Here is a 23,162-nt window from a genome sequence, read left to right as displayed (position 1 = left end):
ATGTTTCTAGCACCATTACAGATTGCTTTTATGTACCTTTCTTTGTAGCCCTGCTTAAAGGGACAGTTTACTCAAAAACTTTCCCGCAAGTTCATCTAACCCTGTATTAATTTCTTTCAGCTGTTGAACACAATAGAAGATATTTTGAAGAATGCTGGTAACCAAACAGTTGACGGTACCCAGTGACTTCCATTGTATGGAAGAAAATCTATGGTCAGTGGCTACCATCCACTGTTTGGTTATCAGCATTATTCAAAATATTCTCTTGGTTGTGTTGATCGAGCAAAAGGAAGAAACTCATACAGGATTAGAACAAGTGGCAGAAGAGTAAATGATGACAGAATTGTTATTTTTGGGGTGAACTATCCCTTTCAGTTTAAACTGGAATTGCAGTTCTGCACCATATTCCATCGCTTTAATCCAACTGAGAAATTGAAGACATCCGTAATTGAATTCTGAACGATGCGAAAGCGTAACCCTATGGTTCATCATTGGTGCTTCTTCCGTTATGTCACCGGCGCTCATCAGTCATGTGCAGCACATTTCAGAATCACTCAATGGCGTTTCACAATAAGCGCCGGGCCATAATGCTAACAAGAGATTCATTTTCTACACCAACATAATGCGCCTGGTGTCGAGGCACAGGGGATTTTAATGGCTTTGGCTTCTGTTTAATGTTAATGTCAACAATGACAAAGTTATTAGGAGTTAAGGGTGGTGTGCGTGCATGTGTGAGTGTGTTGCGTGCGCGTTATGAATCTCTGACAGCTATTTGCAAGGTTAATGTGGCCGAAAAACAGCATCTATCCAAGCCTATCCCGCACCTCCCCATCCCTTTTCTATGGCTTAACAGTTTCATTAGCCCTCTAGATACAACCTCCCCCCAGCATAACGTTGTCAAATGTGACGTGCATCAAATTATCAAAGAGGCCCGAGATCGATCAATATGCAACGGCGGTGTTGAGCTCCAGCGCTCCTGGCGTTCAACGGCACAGAAATAGAGGCCGGTGTATGTGTGTTTGGCCGCCTCTCTCTTCCCATTCGTCATCCGTGCGGCTGTAAAGAGAGTGTCAGAGCTGAAAGATCCATCAATAACGCAGGCAGAGCGACTGGAGCAGGACCTGGACTGTGTCAGATATATTAGACTTTTCCTCCGTGCCTCCATCATTCTGATTCATGCACGGCCAACTGATCAGCTACTAGACAAACACGCTGAATCTGGGGATTACATTAGTTAAACAAATACAGCGTATAATCAATGCTCTCCCTCTCTCCTCTCTCCATTACTCTTGACATGAACATTTCAATGTCACAAATAAACCTTTAAACGTCTTTCTCTTTATGGCTTAATATGCATTTTCACACTATAAATGACATTTTGTGGCCTTTAGCAAAAAAATAACTGTAACAACTCTTGAAAGATACAGAGAAGATTGTGGTGGTTTTGCTTTAAAAGAACCCTCTTTGCAACCTTCTAATTTTATCGCGAACTTGGGAAATCACCAGCAGCCTCTAAATTGCAGCTTCACTGTCAGACCTTAAAATCAAAGGCCAACCAATCAGAAGCAAGAGAACAGTCATGCACTTTAACACACCGCCTCCGACCAGTCAGAAGAATGAGGTGGATTGGGAGATAAAATGGAACTGTAATTATACAAAAATGGCAAATTAAGTGAAAAAGAGGTATAGTGAGTTAAATACAAATGTTTCATGACAAGAGAGGATGACATATATTTGTTAATGGAGGTGATGTTTGATCATTTATCACACTCACCTACAGATTCTTCATGCCCTACTCTTCTTTCTTTTCCATCTTCCCTGAGCAGCTATGTGTCTGCTAAAACAAGCTTCTTCAATGAGCAAAATAATTGCTGCCATTTCTGGTGGGAGAACATATACATTATCGACTTTCTGCTAAAAACCTTTAGCAGTAAATATTGGCAAGCAGCATTCATTAAACAGAAGTGCTGTGGGCCATATTGCGAAATGTGAATCAACCATTACCTTAAATTACTCTGATTAGCTAGGTAATTATTTCTCTTTTCTCTTTACTAGATTCAATCCACTACAATTACAGATCAGCGAGCAGCAAAATCTGCCAGATTGTGTGTGTGTGTACCTACTTAACCATATTTTGGGGAAAAATTTGTACAAAAACCTGACATAATCACCAACAACCTCAATTTAGGGACGTCCTCATTTGTAAAACTGGTACAAAAATAAAATAAACGTTTTTTTGAAAAGTTTTCTGTGATGGTTAGAGGTAGGGGTGGGTTTAGCTTAAAAAGTGTTTAACTATCTTTATATAAAAACAAATAGAAGTAATGTCCCCATTGCTAAGTAAACGTGTGTGTGTATGTGTGTGTGTGTGTGTGTGTGTGTGTGGACACAAGGACATATATATACTTTACAATATATCTGTTATTTTCTACTCCTATTGATTAGAAGATGTTTGTAATGATCATGAAAAGACATAAACGTAACATTGGCTCAAATAATGTCCTCTCAGTTTGTTTCAATATATATATGGAAGTACTTATGGCAGGACAACAGGTTATTGATTGGAGTTCCCGATCACCCCTATGGCCCAGTCACAACTAATCAATAATTGGCACCTTTTTTCTTCTCCGGAAAGTATGTGTTTGGTTGCTTGTTTGCATTAATTTACACATGTGGCGGTGGAAAAGAGAATGGTAGTTTAACACATTAAGTTGCCGCCAACACCCCTCAAGTATGTGCTCATCCCTGTCAGATGTAACAAACGATTGGCTACCAGCAGTAAAGCATGTGTAAGGTATTTGATTTCATGCCAGAAAAGAGAGCAAGTAAATATATCAAGGGCAGCATGTTCCTATTATGTCTATTATGAAAGAGGACAAGTGGAACTTCTCAGCCTCTCTGAAAGCTAACGGGTGGCGTGAGAACACTTCTTAATGACCGATGGAGAAGTGACATCCAAGACCCATGAGATCACACTGCTCCGAATAAAGGACAGGAGATGCATGTATGACTTTACAGAGTCCGATGAGATCACAGAACAAGATTCATGACCTACGTACATGCTTGAGAAAAGGCTGGATATTTTTTAAACATCTATACAATGAGGGCTACAATTAGCTTGTAAAATGAAATACTTGTAAATTAATATTCAGGTGGAGCATGTTCCTTTAATCCTGTCCATCCCATCAAAGGGGCATTTAAACAGCCACTTCCTGGGGAAATGTTTCTGGCTGTGTTGCAGTTTGATTGTGAGTGATGAGATTTATAATAATAATAATAATAATAATAAATTCAATTAAAATAATAAAAAAATAATCAAAATTAAAAAGAAAAGTGTTTAATTCTAAAAAGCAAATGTCAAGATAAGCTTTGAATGTTGGTTTGACAAAGGCTTATTTGAAAGTTATGAAAAATGACAGAAATGTGTATTATGGGGTCAGTAAAAAAAAAAAAAAAAAAGAAATTAAAAAAATATATATTCAGCAAGGATGTGTTACATTTTGTAATTTTGTTTCCATTCCTTGAGCACCAAATTGGCATAATATAATTATTTCTGAAGGCTTGTGTGCCTGGAGTAATGGATGCCGAAAATTCAACCTTGCCATCACAGGAATACATTTATACTGTTAATTAATATTCATGTTTATATTATATTATATATTTAAATAACATTATATTTCATGATATCTCTATATTATATTTTATTAATTTCCTAGAATTATATTATTACCTCTGTTGAATTTCTTTACATTAAATGTAATCAAATAATTTTTCCCGCCATAGTTGATCTTTTTGTGGAGAACAGCCAACTCAAAGTGCAGCTCATAAATTGAATTGAAGCCAATTATTCAGTTCAGAATTTCATACCTAACTCTGTGAAAACAGAAATAGAAGAGCATCACAGGCTAAAAGTTGACAGAAAGACGGCAAGTGATTGACAGCCATAATGGGGTCCTTTTCAAATGCACCATTTTAAACACACACTGGACAGTCGCCCTCGGCTGTTATGTCTTCTGTCAGGGATACAGTGTTTGAAGAGTAGTATCCCACAAGACATGTGCCCTCTGTGTGTGTGTGATTGAGAACGCGAGAGAGGCTCCGATGAGTGTTCTTTAAGCTGTCAACTGTCAAAAAAAGAGAAAACCATTGAGTTCAGTGGTTCAGACCAAGCATAGAGATGATATATAGACCATATTGATTTCATTTTCCATTAGATCTCTTTTTTAAAAGTAAAAGAAAACGACAAAGTATGGTCTGCCCAGTAGTTCTTTTGTTTACCTTTGAAACAGGGCTAATTTTTTCAGGTTAAAAACTGCACACAACAAATCCCAGAGGCCCACGGGCTCAAGAGTTCTTATTTTTGTTGTTTTTTGTTTTGAAAACAACCCCATCATTAACTTCTTAAGCACTTACCTCCTCAAGGCTAAATATGTCTCATTCCCTGTGTGTGTGGCTACCCGTGGAGAGCAGACTACCAATAACCCAGCACCCCAATAAAGCTTGTAATGGATCTGAAGGTTTTGTTCCCTCTCTCTCTTTCTCTCTCTCTCTTTCTTGTTCATCATCTCTCTCTACAGTCTAATCTGCCCAGGGGTTCTTCGACAGCGAACACGTAACTCAACACTGCTTTAGTTCTGCTTAGCTAACCGTGAATGCTAATTGCAGGAAGGACTTCACTCCCTCTTTTTCCTCCCTTGCTCTATATATCCTCTCTTTCTATTTAGAACCCTTCTATCCATTCATTCTTTGGAAGTTTGAAGGCGCAGTGTAGCAGTTTGCAGTCTTTCAGTGGGGATCACAGAATGGAATGGGTTTGACAGTTACTCTGTCTCACAGGAATATGATTTGATATGTGAGAGGTGTCACAGGCAAGCTGTAAATTTTGCCCATAGCGATCTGTGACAGGTGATGACATCGTAAAGACTTGACCAATCACTCAGCACACTGTTGACTCTAATCCTCCATAAAGCCTTCAGATCTGTTCTCTTTTTCTTTTAGATCTTTTTCTTTGGCTGTGGATCTCCTCCTTTCTCTCGGTGGCTTCAAGCCTCATAGAGATTGATCTCGTTTTGCTGGGCTAATGGCTGCAAAGTGAATTTGGCAAAACCAAGGTTTAACCATGTTATATCACAGTGTGTTTTAATACAGAAAATACTGTTTAAAATGTTAAGATGTTTCAAGCCAAGCTTATTAAAAAAAAAAACAGTTTCATGTAATATTTCGAACAAAAGAAAGATGGATTTAGTTGGAGGGTGGAAGAGAAATAAACACTAGTTCTGATACTGATACTAATCTTAGGTGAAGGTCAAAGATCTGTATTCACTCTGAGATGGCAACTCCAGCTCTGTGTCTGTCTCTGTTCCTCCAAGCCATGAGTCAGAGGTCAGAGGCCTGATCACAGCCTGTGACCTTAGCCAATGAGAGGCCAGAAGCCCACAGGCCGGTCCGGAGCTTTATATGCTTTTTTGTGGTTCTCAAACCTGGTGGTCTGCAAGTATATCAAATGATCCGCAAGTTGATTAGCTGATAATAAAATAATAAGAAAAAAAAAACACACACGCATTCAAAGTGTTATCTCCCAGTAACATAACTGGCCTTACAGTGTAAATTATATATATATATATATGTATGTATGTATGTACAGTAGTCAGCATTTAAAGTGGATCAAAAAAAGTTCATCAAAGTTGATCAAAGACAAAAATGCACTTTGGTTTTAGTTTAGGACAATTTTGATAAAAGGTTCAGAATATATGGTATAAATATCAGTCATTTGTACACTACCTAAAACTGTAAATAACTGTTTTGTTAATTGGCATGCATCCCTGAGCTTTTGTGGTGGGCTCAGTTTTGTTGTTTAAAATGGTCTAAAATCTAAAAGAGGGCCACTTGTCTTAACTAAGATTTAAGAACCAATTTTATCACCTTTACCTGTTGCTCTGAAACTCAATGAGAATAAAGCAGCCTCTACTTCTGTGTCATCATGATGTCATTGTTTCCTTCTTTAGTGGTTGGTTGGCCCTAAATCTGCTTCGTTCCCTGTGGCTTGATTACTATCACATGACCATGGCTTCTCTCTCTCTCTCTCTCTCTTTCTCTCTCTCTCTCCCCAGCAGGCAGAGTGGAGCTTTATTGTAATGAGAGGATTCCGTTACAGAGGTGAGGATCATCCTCTCCTTCTGTGCTTCCCACAGGTCTGTACCTTTGATCTGTGACCTTTCACCTTTCAGGTTAAGCTATGCTCTGCTAATATGATTCTAATATGATAACTGTCTCCTTAACGAGGACTAAGGGTAAGTGGTGACTTCAGCCACTTGGTTTAGTGCGGACCTATGTGTGTGCGTGTGTGTGTGTGTGTGTGTGTGTGTGTGTACTGTTGTACTGTGTGTGTCTTTTTTTACCTCTCAAAGAACCCTCAAGACCCTCAAACACTCTTTGAAGTTAGAAATACAAGCTCTATTTTGCCTAAAAAATCTACTTTGAGTGAAAAAAGGACTGGATGGATAATCTATGGTAGCGTGAATCAGTCCGTGGAGCATTTCTGTATTATTCTTTACCAGGCAGGTAGTTGGACTGAATTAAAACCGTGAGCCAGAGAGAAAGAACAGGGAAATTTGTGTGAGATAAAAAAAAAAAATCACATTTATTCATTAAGACCACACACACCAAAAACTGCACTTAAACAACCACAGATTATCAATTAAAGCAATCAGCCTGACTTTTACTTCAAACGGGTGCTTTCAAAGTCAAGCGCTAATGCCTCAAATTGCCATTTTCCCATTCTGTCAAATTAAATGTACTGAAATGTGAGGGAAGTTTTCCCTTTATAGCATATATCTAAAATGTCACATTTGTTAACCTGTAATTTTTGTTCTGCTTTTAAAAGGCACTTAGTGACTCTCTCACTCTGTGAAACAGAACAAGCCACAGTAAATGTGTTAAATGATTACGAAGACGTGTAAAGACGGTGGTATGACAAGGCTGTCGTCTGCATTTTTTTCTCGTCAAAGACAAAATACTCACATGCTTTTCTTAAAAGGTACTTTGAACTGATGCGAAACAAAAGCAATTGCACACACACTACTTGTGTATGTATTCTGCAGCAGTAGCTTCTGTTGGCTAGCCAGAGAGCTTCTTTGCCCCTAGTGCAGTACTAATTACTTAGTAATGTAACGACACTTCTTTTGAAGAGCTGCTTTCTCTAGCACCAAATCTTCTTAAAAGCCTCCCCAGGGCTCTGTGGGGCCACGGAGAACCACAGCCATGCTGGAGGAAGGGCTCGGGTTACTCTTTATACCCAGAATGATGCATCATCTGCGGGACGAAGAGGCACCAGAGTCTCCTTCCACTAACATGGAGCTTCAGGACACACATATACACTCGGATGATGCTGTTAGCTCAGAGACGACACGAAACATGAAACAGGAGACCCAACTAATGGTTACAAATATGTTCCTAGTGAGAAAAAGATCTCTAGTGGGCCTCCCTAGTACATACACACACTCTCTCACACACACATCTGAACTGTTACTCAGCCGTGGCGCTTTATTCAGAGATGTCTCAAAAACTGAGTTGCTTGTTTACTAAAAACACCATCAGTCAAGTGCTCTCCAGGGCATTTGCAACATAAACCTCATCTTTTTTTGTTAAAGTTAAACACTGCCTAATGCAATACTTAGCAAATACATGTCAAGTTATTTTTAACAAAGAAAAAAAAAAGATATATATGACACTGAATATCCCATATATATATATATATATATATATATATATATATATATATATATATATATATATATAGGGAGAGAGAGAAAGATAGTATTAAGCTTATAAATACATAAATTCACACATAAAAGTTAGATTGCACTCATGTTTCAGTCACATTATCACTCAAACTGCTTCTAAAAAACAGGTGTTTTCACTGTTTTTGTTCCTGACTAGCCTCACACCTGAGTGACCCCTGCCTCCTAGTGTCTATAAATCTCTCTAATCAGGTTTCTCTTTCCATCTACACAGGTGAGTGTGTGGGTTTACTTAGGGGACAAATGTTTTTTAGAGATGGATGCATATTCCTATTCACTAGGAAGAATTTAAGAAAAGTGTCATGTGTGTGTTTGCTTATATATATTCATATTATTGATGTTATATTATTTTTATATTTCATACATTTTTATATATTTAATTTTAATTATATTTATATTTTTTATTTATAAATATAATATTAATTTTATATTAAATGTACTGTTATATATTATAAATATTTTATTGTATATTAAAAGACTATTTATATCATGCATTACTCCTAATTCTAAAATAAGTATATTAATAAGAAGAAGAAAAGCAATTATAACGTGATATTATTAGTCGTATGTATTTAGATAGCTAGGTATGCAATGGCTTGTTTTTGGCATAAAAAAGAGAAAAGAGTAGAGTGTCAAGTTACGTAAAACCACACCTAATCAAATACCTTACCCAGGTATCACATGTAAGTTCATTTCTAGGGAAAGGCTCAATAAGTCATTGTTCAAACAACAAATATTTACTTTTCTCTCTGTTGGTTTATATAGAAATACTCTTAAGTGAGTTAGTGAATGCATAATCAACTTCTACTATACAACATGAATTTCAATGAATGAGTGAGCTTATCTGGGCATGTGGGTGAGAGAAAGAAAAGAGAGCGAGAAAAATCAACAGAGAGCAGAGGGATGGCAGACGGACTGGCTCTACATGCAGTTGTTAGAGCTGTTTAAACGAAGTGATTGAGCACAACTGATTGTGTGTGTATATGAGTGTGATAGACAGTGTTTGTGTGTGTCTGTGTGTACTACTGTTTGGCTGTGGCTGTTTTGCTTAAAGGGGGGGAGTGGGCTCCAGTGAATGGACATGTTCATTTATCCAAACCACAAAAGGGTCTTATGTTAACACCAACCAGCCGCAATGACCTTCAGTTTCCCTCTTTCACAGCATTCGCTTACGAGCTCAGACATACCCCAACCCCCCATGCATCTACTATAAAAAAATATTGTTTTAGTAAACAATAATGAAACAAATTTCCAACACACCATACTAAATACTCTATTCTGTCTGTTCATTGTCAAAGTAACAGCTATATTTGGTTCTTGACAATTGGCCAGATCATTTAGGAAAGACAGTAGCAGCGCTCATGATGGCCCAGTCTTCAACCCCACTGCTCTGCAAACTTCATTTTCCAATTTACAGGAAACACACAATGGCAGGAAACCTCCCCCTTCCAGCTTTCCTCTCGCTTCCATCCCTCCAAGAACCATGGGTAAATATTCCTGAAGAAGCGAGATGCCATGTTGAATTAAGACGTATCTGCATCAGAGACGTTCGGGCCCGCCTCATTACAACTAATTATGGACCAATTAGAAACATCATTTAACTAAATGAGCAAATAATGTTCAGGATATTGAGGGAGGCTGGCTGTGTCTTTGTGGACTGCAGCAAAAGCCATTACTAAAATTGTACCTCTTAAATAGAATAATGACCCCCCACCCCCACCTCTTCTCTTCCAGTACGAAAAAAGCAGGGTCTGAGAGAAAGAGACAAAGAGTAAGATAGTACAGATGAGATGGAGGAGAGAGAAGAGAGAGAGATTAAACAACTGTTGCAGTGGCTGCATCATCTCAATGATATTTCATGTGAGAAAGGAAGCACTTTTTTCTTGCATTTATTTAGTAGTTTAGTAGTTTGAATGCAACGCAACTATTTTTAGGGGGAAAATACCTTTTTATTACCTTATTCTCTACTAAATAATAATAATAATAAAAAAAACTTTTTATTTTGGTTACTTTTATGTTTATTTCTCAAATGGTGTTCCTAAAAAAATCAACAAGTGTTAAAAATATATATATAAAATAATTGTTTTTTAAATATATAATTTTGTCTTTACAAATAATCATTTTTTCAAAATAATAATTCCTGCAACTTTTGTTGTGATACATTTCAGTTTAAAGAAAACATGAGCAATTGTTCTGCACCTATAAAAACAGCTAATCAAGCTTTCATACATCTGCACAATCAATGTAAACTAATGGATTAAATGTGATCACCTTTCATCTCTGAGAGAAGTTCAGCCGTATGAGATACTTTTATACCATGATTATTGATTCTGCTTAATGTATTGGACTTTCTTTCCCAATGAAATAAGTGATCACCCTCACTGGATTGAAGACATTAGGGAAGCGGAGTAGTTTTCATCATCACTTGGGGGAAAAAAAAATTACTTTCAATTTATATACATATATAAATAGGATAAATACACATACACACATACATCATATAATATATATGAGAGAGAGAGAGAGAGTTGTGAATGGTACTCACACTAAGACACTACATCAATTAAATGTTAAACTCTGTCATACAACTGAAAGTTATCCCAGTGTGCATCTGGAAATTACTAAGTGGCTTTCATATTTAGTTATTGTCTGGGGGGATCCAAACATAATTTCCCTTCGGCTCCTCCATTAAGATTTGATATAAACCAGAATCAGTTGAGACTCATGCTCCTCATTTCAGCCATTAGTCTGGAGGTTCAGCCGCTCGTATAGGGTCATAAGTGATACAGATGCCAATTAGAAACCTTGTTATGTTTTTCTTAAATTAATTTAGAGAAAAGCAGCTTCTGTTAGATGCTGTTTGTAGTGAACGACAATCATGGCAAATATCCATCCAAACCTGCAGCACTCCTTCATTATAGAACAGTTAGACATTCAGCTGCTGTTACAACAAAATACAGACACATGCATACTTTAAAACCAAAATATTAGTCCACATATTAGTCACAGTCCACAGACTGCATGCAAACACAGACATCAGTATTATTAAAAATACCTTTTATAAGTATTTTGTCTCAAATGGTGCAGGGGCATGAATGTAGGCAATGCTGAAGGTTTTTTTTTATTATTATTATTATTATTTTTAGCACTGCTTTTGAATTAATAGACCAGTGTCAGTTCTGATATTAGAAGAATGGAAAAACATATCTCTCGATCTCTCTCTCTCTTTGTATTTCTATTGCTCTCTCACTCTCTTTGTCCCTCTCCACTTTATATATAGTGCCCATTACCTTGCTCATAAATTACATCCCAAACTGAATTACTCCTGCTTTATGCTGTGCCTGGCAAGTTTGATGAATCCTGAGGCACAACACATCATCTCAACAAATCTGCTCCACACTGTCTTCCATCTCTTCAAACCAAATCTTTTTCATTGCTGTGCTATTAAAATGTGTAATTCACACCAGCCATTTCACCAACAGATGGGTGTGTGAAGAGGAGAATGGGAGTGTATGTGAAAACACTGAAAGGATGAAATTTACACGGAAAGTCATAAGTCTATGCTCCATGTAAATAATGAGCAGTCTGACCTCTGGTCTGAGCTGTCAATCAAACAGACAGCAACAACAATGTAACTAGCAAGCTAGGAGCTTCTATTCATCCTGCCTTTAGGGAAGTCACTGATGTTTTTTTTTTTTTTTTTTTTTTTTTTTTTGATCATATAAATTACGATGTGCGATTTTTTTCACAGAAATCTAGTCTATAAATCACAATTAAAAATAGAAAAAAAAAATCTGTTTTAAAATATCCACCAACTATGGAAAATAGGTAGGTGTTTACTGATGTTTAAATTATAATCTAACTATATTTTAAATGTTGTGCTTCATATTTAATTGTATTTATTTGTGCGCAACAGCCTTTTTCTCCAGATTCCGTTAAAAAAAATTTGTCTTTTTTAATCTGCAATCATAAATTAACATATTTCGAAATGGCATTTAAACCGTTGTCATCATGTCGGGAAAAAAGTACTTATTTGTGTTGATAATGAACTTTCTCCGTGGCAGGTATAGAGAACATGGAATCAGTGCAACATGAAACCACTACAGCCTTTGTAACTTGACAGCGGGAGCATCTTATCAGATTGCACCGCGAGCATTGTCATTCTTGACTGCGGTTTCTCCGAGGCCCCGCTGCGCTTTTGACGTTCCGCTTGTCTCCGAGAATGTTTGAATGCGTGTTCGTGTGACAAGCAACATGTAATTATCCCTAATTGCGAAAGCATCAACTAGGGACACTTTACATGACCCAGTGTCACTACACAAATGTTTGTCTTGAGCTGATAAACACACGAAACCGAAAGCAGTAGCCATATAAAATGTGCTACTGCAGTTTTTAAGCTTGGATTACTAACGATCATTGTCTATTTAATAGACCTTTTTTCAAATAAATTATTAGCTAATACAATACAGTGCAATATATTATTATTAATAATAATAATAATAATAATAATAATAACATTGTGTTCTTTCCAAATCTTAAATGTTTTCATTAGAGACAGGAATCGAATGATTACATTTTTTATTTCAATGTTTTCACTCCTCATAATGTGTAAGATGGTTAATCGGGGGACAGCAATGTAAATAAAAGTACAAAATAATAATTTTATAGGACATGTACAGAACCGTGTTGCTTTTGTGTTTTACAAATAGACTCGTTTAAATGCTGCATAATAAGAAATATTTATTTTCACCAAATAAAGAGGTATAAATAGACATGAATTTTGTCAAACATAGTTAAATGTGTATTTTGTACGTTTTAGTGTGTGATAATGTGTATTCCTTTAACAAGGAGATTTCGTTGTGGGCAAAAGTTAATATTCAATCTTATTGTAAAGATTGTATAACGGTAAAGCTGGTAAATTACTTCCAGGGTAATACAGTGGGGTAGGAAAAGCAATGGACCTTGGAACCGGCACTCGGAGCAACGAATTTTCTCTGAAAACGAGGGGCATCCCAACCAAAGTCTGCGCCGATGCGTGCGCCATATTCGCAGCTTCCAGTTCCGCAGAGAGCTGCCGTTTCCATTTGTTCCGCCGGTTCTGAAACCACGTTTTCACTTGTGTCTCCGTTAACTGCAAGCTGGAAGCGAGACAAGCTCTCTCGGAGCTGCTCAAATAGCGTTTCATATCGAACGTGGACTCGAGCTGATAAACCTGACTCCGAGAGAAGACGGTGCGTGTTTTCTTCTTGGCGGAGCTGCTCTGTTTGTCCTGGCCATCACGTTGTCTCTCTTCAGAAACGGGAGACATTTGGCCACACGCTCGCTCCTGCTCCTCTTTGTAATCCGGTAGTATGGATGGTGTCAAATGCGGCCGGCGTTCGATCCCATTCTGCACAGGCAGAAGTCCCTTTGTGGCACCTGCATCCAATGCAACACAACAATTTCGTCAAATTGTGCAGTTAAAATGACCCTACAGTCATTTTAATAATTATATAAAGCTTTCTTCTTCCATATCAACAATATGCATTACTAATGTGTGAATTCAATAAATGGCTGCAAACACGTTTATTTTTAGTGTGGCACAAAACGTGCTTTGAATAATCGTCCGTCATCAAATTCACTCTATGTTATTTTTTTATTTATTTTTTTATTAGGCTAAACAAAGCCATTACTCGATGCTTTACACAAGAGTTCATTAAATTTGAACTCTGACTGTTTGATCGACTGTTGAAAGGTTACAAGTGCCCTGTTAAATAAACAATACAGTATGACTAGTACTGGTGCACGGTATTAATTAAATCGTGTTACATTTAACGCTCAATTGACGAAATGCAGCGTTGTCTCTGAAAGCCGGCATAATCAATTAGCAGACTGGATTAAATTCGGTTAATTATTTGACCTTTCCCCTGTTCACTGAGGCGCGATATGTTGGATAAAAACACTACTGGGTTTTTTTTCTAGCGGTTGCAATTGGGACAACATTACAAAATAGTCACAATATTGACAAAAGCAGTTTATGTTTTATACTGGCTGCTTCTGAAGTGAGACGTTCCATAAAAGTGAATTTCTTACTAAACATCATGACATCAGAACATGGTCTATATTGACCTAACGATTGTCTCATAATAATAAAGAAATTGGCGGTATCGTCACTTACTGAGGCAGAAGTTCAGAGGCTGGTGCTGGTTGCAGGACTCTGGTACACCGGGCTCAGAGCAGTAGCAGTCGCCCGAGTCCTCTCCGGCGCTGCAGTCGTCCTCCGATGACACGGACAGCGTCCGCTTCCTCGGCTGCGATTTGGGGCTGTCCTTTCCAGCCGACCGGACTCCCTCGTTGGAGGTGCCCAGAATAGACTGGATCGTGAAGCTTGAAATGGGGGCAGGCGAGCACTTGCTTCCGCTGTCCTCCGAATTATTCATTGTCGCCTCATAACAGTTCAAAATGTTCTAAAAATGACACAATGCCAACGCAGTAATAAGTTCCTCTAAACATAGGTTTGTTTTTCTTATAATTTAAAAATGGTTTGGGAAGTTGTTGGGACGGTAAAAAAAAAAAAAAAAAAAACTTGTTTATCGTGGGCTCAAAAGTGTTCGAATGCATTCCTCTCCACTTCCACGCGCTCTGGTCTCAAGGCGGGTGGAACGTGCCCTCATTTGCATGTAGGTAAGACCGGCGCTGGCCAATCACGCGCTCAAAGCGCGACCGGATATTTCAAATTTTATAAATATTGAGTTAGTCAGTGGCTTACAAGAAGTGCAGAGCGCTCGAAGGAGTGCCTAATAAAAAAAAATAAAAAAATTAAAGTTTAGTTAGTTTTTTTAGTTTTAACTTGAAAAGAATGAAAAATGCATCTGTGCAAATCTGTTCTTTGGCTAACTGTAAGTTTCTTTATTATATAGCTATGGAAAACAATCTTATGTTTGATAGATGTATAATTTTATTGTAAAATATCATAAATAATAAATGTAAAAAAGCATGCATTTACGCATTTATATTATATTTAGCAATATGCTACATTTACTCTAGATTATTATTAAAAAAAAACACACAAGTTAAAAAGTGTCACCTTTTCAGGGAGATTTTTTTTGGGAAAGGGACATTCTCTGAATTCCCTGCGCGAACCGTCATATTTGTTTAGTTTTTATTTATTTTTTTTTTATTTATATGCTTGTTATCAGTTATGCACATTTAAGCATTTTATGTTAATTATACTTTACTGGTGTTTTATTGAGCACAGATGCTGGAGAGACCCATTTTGAAAAGAGATAAATAAATAAAGTGGCCTTCCATTGTTGTGCTACATTTTGCTGTAACAAATGTAATACAAAGAGTTTAAATATGTTGGTATATTAAAATTATATAATTAAAGGACACACAGAGTTAGGAAATGTAAAATATACTGACCAAAACGTCTTCTCATATAGAGCATCTGTGTATTTTGCGCAACAAAATTCATAACTGCCGTTTATTCCACTGTAAATTTACCCCAAATGGTTAACATTGCACTTGTCGCGGTCTAGTTGTAGGATCATCAACATTATTTTGTCATTTTCCCTCGCAACTTGACTACTTGACGGACGTTTGCCTGCAGAATATCACTGTATAACGAGAAATTACAACCAACATTTTAATAGCTTTCTGTGAACTACGGGATGGATAATTATTCATTGTCATATGTGCCTCTGGTTTTCCGCTTTGATAAATTGATATTATTATTGCTTCTAATTTAAGTAATTTCCTGCTACTGCTATATCGACGTAATATTTTTGTATAGGCCTACTGGATAACGTATAGAGGTATAGAAATTAGTCTATTATAATTTATTGATACAAGACTTCGACTTGTATTGGATGCTCAAGTGAACAGGCCTCTGCAATTCAAACAAATGTAACATTTAACTTTAATAACGCTTGTTTGTCAAAAGATTGTCACAATATTTGACCGTGCAATTGAGAGCTTAACTGATCCAGAAGCATTTTTTAAACACATTTCACTGTAGACTGTGGTCCTCACACAAAAGCCCACTGCGCAGACGACCGTGCTGTTGATCCATAGAGGTGTCAAGCACGAGCAATCTCAAGCACATATAGTTCTCAAGTAGCCTACATGCGTACAACAATAACCAACCTCATAATCACAAGTCATCTGAATCCATGGTTTAGTTCAAAATCATATATCTTATTAAACAGTCGTTTTAAATTCCACTAGTCGTGTGCTATGAATGGCAAATTGATAAAATAATCCAACACGCAGTCTAGGAGCTAATAATGGATCCTGTCTAATTTTTCTTGAAAATAAAAAACTCATTCCACGTCCATTATCTCCGTTTAAGAATGAATTTGATCATTATGGTGGGCTAATCTACTGCTCTACGGGCCGGCTGGAGCGGGCAGGACCCTGTTTAATTGATTGACTAATTGATTGGGGGTGTGCGATCGCCCCACCCCTGACTCGTGTCTCGAGGGCAGCTGTGGCTCTGCCACATTAGCTCTCGTTAGCGTTTTCTAAAGGCTGGCGACACTTAACAAATGCTCTGGCTTTGTCGTGGTGACAGATCGCGGACACCTAATGGAGCAGAGGGAGCCAGGGTTGAGCGATCCCGACTACACAATTCAAAGGTCGGCAGTGATGCCCTGCACACATGGGTCTCCCAACCACAGACTAACTGAGCCATACCAATGAAAAACAGCTACATTTTGGTTTAAAATAATTAATAGCAATTATATTTATTATTTTTGTAATGAAAATCTATAGGCCTATACCCCCCCCCCCCCCCCCCCAAAAAAAAAACGAATAAATAAAATCTAATATAGGCTATATGGAGAAAAAAACTTCAGTCAAGAACTTAGAGCCTAAAAATGGTGCTTGTTGAATTAACCACTAAAGAACCTTAATTTTGAAGAGTGTCTGATTAAAGTAGATTAAAGCTAGAACGTAAACATATCAATGGGTTTTAGTTTGATCTAGTAAGCCCCTGGAAGTTGGACACGTGCACTAGTTTGCACACGATGATGGAAACGATGTGGTTGAACTGTCACAATCTGCAACTCTGTTTGGAACGGTTGTTAAAGAGACCTATTGTGAGCGACCATATGGCCACACATATAGCCATTTAGTGCGTAAAATATGAGGGTCTAGTTCACAGCGGCCCTACGATTTATTGCACATTCACATAAGGCGTGAAATCCGCAATGATCGTTAAAGGGCCGCTTTTATACGCTGCGCCTGTCAGCCGAGGCTGGATGGCTTAAAGGCCGTTTAGACATATTAAACAAAAACAAAAGGCTACACCAGAAATGTAGGCCTCTCACAGTATTATATATTCTACGTGTTTGCGGAGGAGGGAGTGGTATTGTCACAACTTTTTGAAGGCTGTTTAAATTGATGAGAAAAAAGCGCGTTTGAGTGTGTGTGTGTGTGTGTGTGTGTGTTATCAAGATGCGTTTAATCCCAAAAGTTGTATTTTTGTTATTGATTATGAGCAATATTATCCCGATGTGTATGTTTTCCCAAACATACACATCGAGCTCTGAAAAAAAAAAATGTTTTCCATTAGAAAGACAGATGAAGTCATGGGCGCATTTGATCTGAAAATCAAGCTTCGATAAATATTAAACAAAGGGCCCCTTTACACGTGTGTATTATGATATATGGCATGTCCAACTTTAAGATAAGGAAATTACCAGAGAAAATGATATCAATAAATTTTCTAAGTATAAACACTGATTATGTTTCGATTTTCATTCAAGATTTGGAGGCTGGTCTTTTCCTCAAATGGTTTTGCAGAGACAGAGAGAGAGAGAGAGAGAGAGAGAAAGAGAGAGAGAGCAGGCGGGAAGCTCAAGCCCTGAAGGTGTACAATTTATGTAATCTACGACTGGGAAATGAATTGGGTAATTTATTGGAAAACAGAAAGTCAAGAAGATTGGATCAGTATAGTTCAACCAAGGGCTTCTATTCATCAAGATCCAATTAACAACCTAACCATTGAGTCTTAATGGGTTTTCAATCTACTGCTCTGATATACTCATCAATCCCTGAGGGAGAAATTAAGCGAATCGACTGCCCCTCGGCGTTGTGGTGTCATTCCTCTCCGAAACTATATGTCAAATTAAAAACACAATTAAAATGTAAACTGTTTCAATCAGAGGCTGCCCCGCAACCTATGTTTCACTTAATATAACTTTGATGGAAATCGGATGCTCGCTTTCAATCACAAAGGCAAATAGACAAGGTGGGTCAAGAAAAGAAGAGATCCCTCTACCTGAATAACACCAAAACATTTTGAGAAAGTAATAAGCAAAGATGGAAGCTCCCTCTCTAGCGTTATACACTCTATTGAGTTCACGTTCTCGTTGTGTATTGTGGGTAAATGTGCTTTGCAGAGCTCTGAAAAACATTTTCCCTACACAGTGAAAGATAATTCAATAGGGCAGATTATAGTCCATTTTGTCATTTCATCCTGTGACGCAGTGAACTGCTATCATTTCCGTTCGAAAATGTGAGGTCGGCTAACTAAACATTGTGTTTGATCGAAATTGTTAAATCATCGTTCCGTCCGTTTTGAATAGCCAGGCTTTGATAAGCTGACAGTCCCGTCATATTCACAAAGAAAACACTATTACGCAAACAGGAATAATTACAGCCAGAAAGAGATGACTTCTGAACAAATTATGTGAGGGGATTGTTTAAATGCACTTTTGTTCAAAGTTTTGTTCTTCTAGTTCTGTCTTCTAATGTGCAAAGAGTAGGCTATTTAATCTGTTTACCCCACCTTCTTCTTTGCATAAAGATATTGTCACATGGTAATTATCGAGTTATAGGCTACATATTTTTTTCTGTTTATGACAGTGGATGAAGGTCATCAGTAAGCCAATAGGAAAAAAGAACTGTTAACAATGCCCTTGATTTGAAACAATATTTTACAGACGTTACCCGATCAATAGGCTACTCGACAGGCGATAATGCCTCTGCGATCTATTAATTCAGCGTAATGGGCTCGCGCTGAGCTTGCATTATATTATATGTCAATAAAGGAGTTATGATTATTAGGCGGCGGTATTTGTGCTCTTGGTTGAGTGCTCAGACCGTACGCAGAGTTGATTTCGACTTTACAGAGGAAGAGTGCAATAGGAAGAACAGTACTTGTCAATGAGTCTGACTGACCCATATTAAAATTCTCTCGACACTGGTCCCTGTTTAAGCGTGTAGTTCTGCATGTTGACTGAAGAACTTCTGTAATTGTTGTGACAAACTAGGCTATTCGGCTTCATTTAATTCATAAAAATTAGTTAATCTGAGCATTTTAGACGGATCGTTACTTTTTTTTTTTCACTCAAGGCTATATAAAGCCATATAGACTTGAGTGGAAAAGTAGGCTTAATGTTTGTAGCTACAGCTAAATGGGTCGTTTTTAAATTTCTGCACGCATTTTACAGCACCAGCAGTAAACTCAATACTTACGTTTTTGACCACGCTTTTACACCTAAAATACAACGCATAACAAATGAGTACGGTTTTTACTCTTCCTTCTCTATCTCTCTCAATCATACAGGCACACACTCTCTCTCTCACACACACACTCTCTCCCTCACACACACACAAAGAGCGGTGAAACTCTTAATGCAATTCCGCCAGCTCTCACCGATAATTATACGGTCTTATTGACAACGTAATTTTGCAAATCATCGCTTGTAGAGTCCGCCAGATTTAAAGGTGCACCTGCTTGTAATTGAAATGGTAATGGGTATTTCATCTTGTTTGGAAGTTAGTGAAACAATTCCGAGTTTGCTGAACCGTTAATTAGCTCATCGTATATACTGAATAAGATATGCTTAAAAAAAAGGATAATTAAAAAAAAAATCTTTAATGTTTAGCAAAGCGCACTAAAAAACATGATTTATTAATAAATAAACTAATTAGCCCACTTAATGATTTAATGAATACATTATATATTAATTTATTAACATCCCTTTAAGCATAGGCTACATTCGTTGTCTTGTAGGTAATACAGAACTATTTCCATATAATTTTAAAATAGTTAGGCTATTATAAAGGCTACATTGTGCCGCCTCTAATTGGGATTAAAATTATTATATAGCGCGATCTTATGTCAGTATTGTCTCCCATGTTAATATCTTATTTTATATATAGGCATAGCTTATATTATTTACTGAAAATCATATTTTATCACTATTCATGCGAGTGCATTAGTCATGCAGCATGTCACACTTGAACATTATAAATTGTGAGACATCAAAGAAGCCTTCTCGTTATGCCTCAAGCAGTCGTGCCACAAAGTCAGGTTAGTCACTCAAGACATGTAGACTTAAAGTCTCCGTTTATTTCACAACAGCAATACAATGTAAAAAAGCTATTACTGTACAAATGACACCTTTCCTCGTTTTGGTCCGTTAAATCTGTACAAGAAAAAATATACATCTGTAAATAATATAGATAAAAGTAAAAGTTTTTATTCTTCGTGTCTGTGTGTCTTCAGTTCAACTGTGGGTTAATTCTGTCAGATATAGCCTATATGATTGTCCATTGAACGCGGAACCAAAATCTTTTTCATCGGGTTTTTTTTTTAAATTAAGAACCTACTCTGTCTTAATATTAAGATCATAGACAGTAGTAGCCTGTTGCACATCCGTGCCAAGCTGTGAGATTTTTCTGTGTTATAAAGAAATTCAACCATGTGTATAAAACCTTTGCTTTGACGTATCAACAAGTTGATTTGAGATAGTCATAGATAAACTGTAGCAGGTGTAATAATAATGTCAATAATAATAATGACAGTAAATGAACAAAGTCATTGTAATTCACCACCAACCAACATCAACATTAGAAATATAGGCCTCTAAACATTCGCCTTATTCATTTGTAGTTTTATGGATAGTTTTTATGCGTTATAAAAAAATGTAGGACTCAAATGCATGATATTGCGTCTTTGTACAATGTTTCTTTTTAAATTATTTTCAAAAAAAATAATTCGTCTCTTGGTTTCATTTGCCCCTGTTCTCTTTCTCTCTTCTCGAGTCTTTGTAAAATAGCTTTAGTCACATAGTTACATAGAAAAAGTAATGTCTAGTCCTCTCAAACCGGTCTGAGGAGGGGCACAGAGGTGACGATGGGATGCGAGTAGTAAACCGGATGAGGGAAGGTCAGCAGCGGTTGGCTTACGGGCACGTTGCCCGCTGTGTTGGAGCTCTCAGATACCGAGTTCTCGTGATACAGGATGGGTACTCTCACAATCCTTTGCGCCGCTGCGTGGCTTAGGTTGGCGGCCTCTAGCTCTGCTGCCAGCTGACGTTTCCATTTGTTTCTGCGGTTTTGAAACCAGATTTTGACTTGGGTCTCTGTGAGGTGAAGCGAGGCAGCAAGGCCCGCGCGCTCTGAGCTGCTGAGGTAGCGTTTCATGTCGAAGGTGGACTCCAGCTGGAACACCTGACTCCGCGAGAACACCGTGCGAGTTTTCTTCTTCCGGCAAGGTTTCTTGTCCGCGCCGTCGTCTCCCTTCTTCCAGTCGTCCACGCCGCCTTCTTTTTTACCCTCTTCAGTGTCGCTCTCCTCGAGGACAATCTCGTCTCCACTTTTGATGTCGTCTTCATCGTCCTTGGCATCCGGGTCTGATTTGAGCACGAGCTCGGGTGAATCTCGGTCATTGCCTGTGATCGGTGAGGAGACCCTCGCTTTTTGTGCTGCTACAGTAGGAGAGCTCAAATTAGCATTCGTTTTCTTTCAGAAACACATTGATATCAAGTTCACAGGTCACGTCACTTTGCCACATGACAGGTGCAAACAAGTGTGGATCGTAGCCTACTGTCCAAATCTCAATGTATTCACATTTAAACATCGTATTTTAAAAATAAGATAATTTCAAAACACCACACTTTCATATTTATAAAGAACGAAAACAGCTCATGTAAATGTGTAACTGTAAGCTTAAATTATTTAGGCTATAACATGTCCAGAAACAGTTTCCAAACTATGGGGTGACTTGCTTCTCATTAACACTGCATTAAGTATGCAACAACATTTGCTAGCAGAGCTACGCTAATATTTACGATAAATCATAACAAATCAATGCACACTACACAAAAAGCTGTTTTGAGAGCTCAAACCTTACCTTCCGCTCTGTGGAGATGCGCAGATGCACTGAGTGTGTACGGGTACCACCACGCCGAGGCACGCTCAAGATAAGCCGGTAACGCAAAGCGCTGGGTCGGAAACTCAAAGCGAGGAAAGTTTAATTCCCCAACCTGAGAGAACGAGAAGCTGCCATCAAGTCCTGCTTTAGTTGATGCCAAAATAGGCTTAGGCTTTGGCGGCTTACTGTCAGAATTTAGAAGATTTTTAATGAAAAATGGAGAGTCTTTCGCCGAAGGACATGTATCCTGGGTTGTTTCGGGCATGCTGGCTTGAAATTCGGGGTTATATTATTTTCTGAAAAAGGCTAAATAATAATAATACAAAAATAAAATAAAATAAAAAATCTAGGGAAAAAAAAGGTTACAGTTTGAAGGTCCTTGGTAAACTCTTCCACTAGTGGGAACTTGTTTACGGTCAGCACTGACGTTAAAACGAAAGACAGTAATGCGGAGCGAGATAAACAATATTAATCTTGCTTATCATCTTCCGAGAGTTCCTTGGTGAAAATGATGCTCACTGCGTCCGTATGGCGCCAGATGCTAATGATGAAATAAAAATGTCACCCGAGTTAAATGCAGAAAGTATACGGCGATTGGGCACGTACAATAGCAAATGGGATGAAGGGAGAGATGGGAAGTGGAGAGTCTGGAGAGAGGAGGGGCCTCCCAGACCCTTCGCGTTGGCTGTTGGGCTGAGAGTTCTCTTCTGTCATTGGTCTTATATAGTCCAATTAGGTGGCAAATGAGGACGAACCATTAACACAAAGGAACAAGGATTTAGCTCAAGCGGTGCGCGGTTGAAGGCAATAGCGAAAAGTAGGCCACGAGCATTGCAAAGTTACAGTTGACTTTATTTTTATTTTTTATCAGTGTATCTAAAAAAAATAGACCTTCTACATTTGGGCATAAAACCTTGATACACAGGTTTAAACTGCAGTTAGGGGCAGATAGATGGAATTGAACCAATGAATAAGAAGAAATTGTGCCAGTGTTGTAAGAAAATTTAATTTTCTTTTCTTTTTTTCGCATAATACATAAGCAAATAAACTAAAGCATAAGTCAAATCCAAGTAGCCTATGTCGAATAGTAGAATTGTTGATGCAAATAATGTACATGTAGCCTAGCTATAGGCTACTTAAACAAGAATTTGTAGTAGCCTAGCTATACTAAAATGTTACAGCATTTTAACATTGTATGAAACCCTTTTGTATAT

General features: G+C 37.8%; 2 protein-coding genes across 2 annotated transcripts; both read right to left on the bottom strand.

Moving 5' to 3' along the window:
* Positions 1-12,415: 12,415 nt before the first annotated feature.
* Positions 12,416-14,458, bottom strand: LOC113114472 (homeobox protein HMX2-like). Its single transcript, XM_026281397.1, has 2 exons — positions 13,957-14,458; positions 12,416-13,217 (listed from the first exon to the last, which is right to left on the bottom strand). Exons 1-2 carry the CDS (start codon positions 14,216-14,218, stop codon positions 12,670-12,672), a joined length of 810 nt encoding a protein of 269 aa, XP_026137182.1. The 5' UTR covers positions 14,219-14,458; the 3' UTR covers positions 12,416-12,669.
* Positions 14,459-20,377: 5,919 nt separating this feature from the next.
* LOC113113711 (homeobox protein HMX3) lies at positions 20,378-22,810 on the bottom strand. The gene is made up of 2 exons (XM_026280142.1): positions 21,928-22,810; positions 20,378-21,502 (listed from the first exon to the last, which is right to left on the bottom strand). The coding sequence occupies exons 1-2, from the start codon at positions 22,211-22,213 to the stop codon at positions 20,895-20,897; spliced, it is 894 nt and encodes a 297-aa protein (XP_026135927.1). The 5' UTR covers positions 22,214-22,810; the 3' UTR covers positions 20,378-20,894.
* Positions 22,811-23,162: the final 352 nt, after the last annotated feature.

The sequence above is a fragment of the Carassius auratus genome, chromosome 14 (assembly GCF_003368295.1).
Source record: "Carassius auratus strain Wakin chromosome 14, ASM336829v1, whole genome shotgun sequence".
Lineage (NCBI taxonomy): Eukaryota > Metazoa > Chordata > Actinopteri > Cypriniformes > Cyprinidae > Carassius > Carassius auratus.
This window is presented reverse-complemented; position numbering and strand designations above follow the sequence as displayed.

Bases quoted from the DNA above. Each gene is read 5' to 3' on its own strand.
- LOC113114472 (XM_026281397.1), bottom strand. From the start codon at position 14,218: ATGAATAATTCGGAGGACAGCGGAAGCAAGTGCTCGCCTGCCCCCATT. The intron at 13,218-13,956 runs GTAAGTGACGAT...CATTGGATGCAG, and splicing joins GCCTCTGAACTTCTGCCTCA to GTGCCACAAAGGGACTTCTG.
- LOC113113711 (XM_026280142.1), bottom strand. From the start codon at position 22,213: ATGCCCGAAACAACCCAGGATACATGTCCTTCGGCGAAAGACTCTCCA. The intron at 21,503-21,927 runs GTAAGGTTTGAG...CTCCTACTGTAG, and splicing joins GCATCTCCACAGAGCGGAAG to CAGCACAAAAAGCGAGGGTC.